This window comes from Notothenia coriiceps, unplaced genomic scaffold, assembly GCF_000735185.1.
Source record: "Notothenia coriiceps isolate Sejong01 unplaced genomic scaffold, NC01 NC01_scaffold00036513, whole genome shotgun sequence".
NCBI lineage: Eukaryota > Metazoa > Chordata > Actinopteri > Perciformes > Nototheniidae > Notothenia > Notothenia coriiceps.
Window position 1 is genome coordinate 670 of NW_011369214.1, and position 2,509 is coordinate 3,178.

The 2,509-nt window shown below is 43.1% G+C and overlaps 1 protein-coding gene across 1 annotated transcript in view; it reads right to left on the reverse strand.

Annotated features, from left to right (window-relative positions):
• Window positions 1-205: 205 nt before the first annotated feature.
• The window catches only part of LOC104963940 (unconventional myosin-XIX), a gene marked incomplete at its 3' end in the record, with an annotated part of 4,666 nt that continues 2,362 nt past the window's right edge, over window positions 206-2,509 (reverse strand). The window contains exon 6 of the mRNA XM_010792636.1: window positions 206-319. Within this exon, the coding sequence (XP_010790938.1) occupies window positions 206-319 (114 nt within the window). The remainder of the gene's footprint in view (window positions 320-2,509) is intronic.

The window sequence follows — 2,509 nt, forward strand, 5'->3', positions numbered from 1 at the left end:
TTTCTTTGCAGATAGATAAACTGTGATTATTTTCAAAGCATGACTAAATCAAATACACATTGAAACCAGATTAGTCTACAATCTTTGAACTGGCCAATGACCAATCTGTGGAACTGTGAGTAAAAGAAACTCTGAAAGTTTGAACCCCTGATTGATGTTATAGGTTGTGTTTATTCTTGAAGCTTAACAAACTGAGTTGGTTTACCTTTCCTGCACCGCTCTCTCCGCTGACCAACAAGGACTGGTTCACCGGCTCCAGCTGGTTCTGCACGTTCCTGTAGGCTTCTTCTGCCACTATAAAGATATGTGGTTTGAACTCCTGTTGGCATAAAACATTTCAAAATATTAAAGCAAGGTTCATTATTTTATCAAGAGGTGAAACTCTACCAAGTTGGTAGACATCAGACACAAGGATGAGTTATTGCTTATTGCTGACACGTTTGGAACGATTTAATCCAGAAAGTCCAGGAAACGGCCTTTGGAAGAAAAACAAACTCTTACAACGCACCTATCGCACTTCGCAGCCCCACCCTTACTATCCACACGATTGCTTGTGCTACCATCTAAACGTATATAAGAAAACAGCACACATTAACAACAGCTTGATTAGGCTTGAGAGAACACTTCTGCAGTCATTCAAGATTCAAGATCATCAATTGACCAACTAACAGAATATTTTTTAAATGGTTGGTGGTCCTCCTTACCATAAGGAAGAAATAGCCATCTCATGTTATTTCTGCTAGGCCACTTTATGATCTGAGTTAAGGCCCAGATACACCGGCCAGTCACCTGAGAAGTCGCCGACGCCGACTGTTGCGTCGCCGGACTCTCCTGCGTATTTGCCGACTTCGCGCACTGGAACACACCGCAAATCCGAGCCGAGCACGTATGAACTGCGCATGCGTGAGTGGCAATAGCTCTCCTTACCAGCAGGCGGCGGTAGTGTGTATTCATCATTCAAAAGAGGCAACAACCGGAACAACCGGAAGACAGAGAAGAACAGACTCCGTGATATAAACAAACAACAAATAGCATTTTTCTTTCCATTTTCACTCTCGTCCATTGAAAACATGAACGAACAGGAGCTCTATAAACCGATGAGGTGAAATAGCCGTCCGTGTGTGTTCCATCTTCCATTTTAAATCATTTGTTTACCTCCCTCACTTCCGTTAACGCTTTTCATGCACTGATTCGCTAGCTGAACAGCCAATCAGTGTTATCCCTTTGTCCGACTTCCGGTGGTGTTCCCGACGCCGATTCAACAAGAAAAGGCGTCAGGTCGGCAGAAAAGACCCGACGGTGCGGCGCACACCACTCCGAATAGGGCGTGCCCACGCTCATGTTCGGCCCGACTCCCATTTACTGCCGATTTCGGGCCGGTGTATCTGGGCCTAAAGGCATCCAAAATTCAAACTATTTGAATTTGAGATCACATTTGTGATGTTTGACGAGGAAATAAGCTATAACTGCTGTACTATAAGCATTGCATTTCAAGTTTAAAATAGATCAAGATCCTCAGGTCGAATGCTAAAGTAACAGAGCGTGCAATAATTATTCTTGTCTCAAACATTCCCTAATACAAATGTATTCACAAATATATCGTTTTTTTATGAACTGCAAGCAAAACGCTGCCAAATGAGACCATCAGTGGCAGATAATAAAAATGTAAAAAACAGACTTAAGATTCATAAGTGGTGAGAGAGGTGGAGAAGTCCCTGTAAGGTTGTGCGGCGTGGACGATGGTAATCAGTTAAACGAGGATCCTCATTCACCCTCTCCTCATTACAACATGGTTAAGCAAATTTCCACGTCTGCTTTAAATGTTTGACACTGATGAGACACAACGACTTTGTGTGTGTGTACGGTTGTGTGCGTGTTTGAGCGTGTGTGTGCGCAGTTGTAAGGCTGCATGCTAGTCTATTTGATTTGGATTTTAACATCACGCTCAGAACTCTCCCAGTCCACAGCCCGGTATCCAAACGTCCTATCAGTGACCTCAATTCACTTAAGCATGCCCATTGATCCAATCACCATCAAGCTATGGCTTAGTTGGGCCAATGACATGAGTCATATCAAACCTAATCACACTGATAGATCCACTAAGTGGGTCAGCAAGTTCTTGGCTTGGCCTAGTTGAAGAAAACTTTTCAAACATATGGTAAGAAACACATTTTTAATAAGAGACCTTTAAAAATTGGGACCTGCAATTTATTTTCCGACAAGACATAAGTGCAATGGTTTTACAGCTGGGATGATCGAGCCACATTTTAAAGGTCCCATGTCATGGCCATTTCTACTGATCATAATTCCATTGTTGAGGTCTATTAGAATAGATTTATATTGTGCAATTTTCCAAACTCACATTGGTTTCTCATACAGCATCTCTGTATAGTATGTGTATTCACTCTCTGTCCTAAACGACTTGTGGGAGCTCCTGCCCCCCCCCTCCTGTGAGCCCAGTGTGCTCTGATTGGTCAGCTCGCCCACTCTGTTCTGATGAGTCCACCAC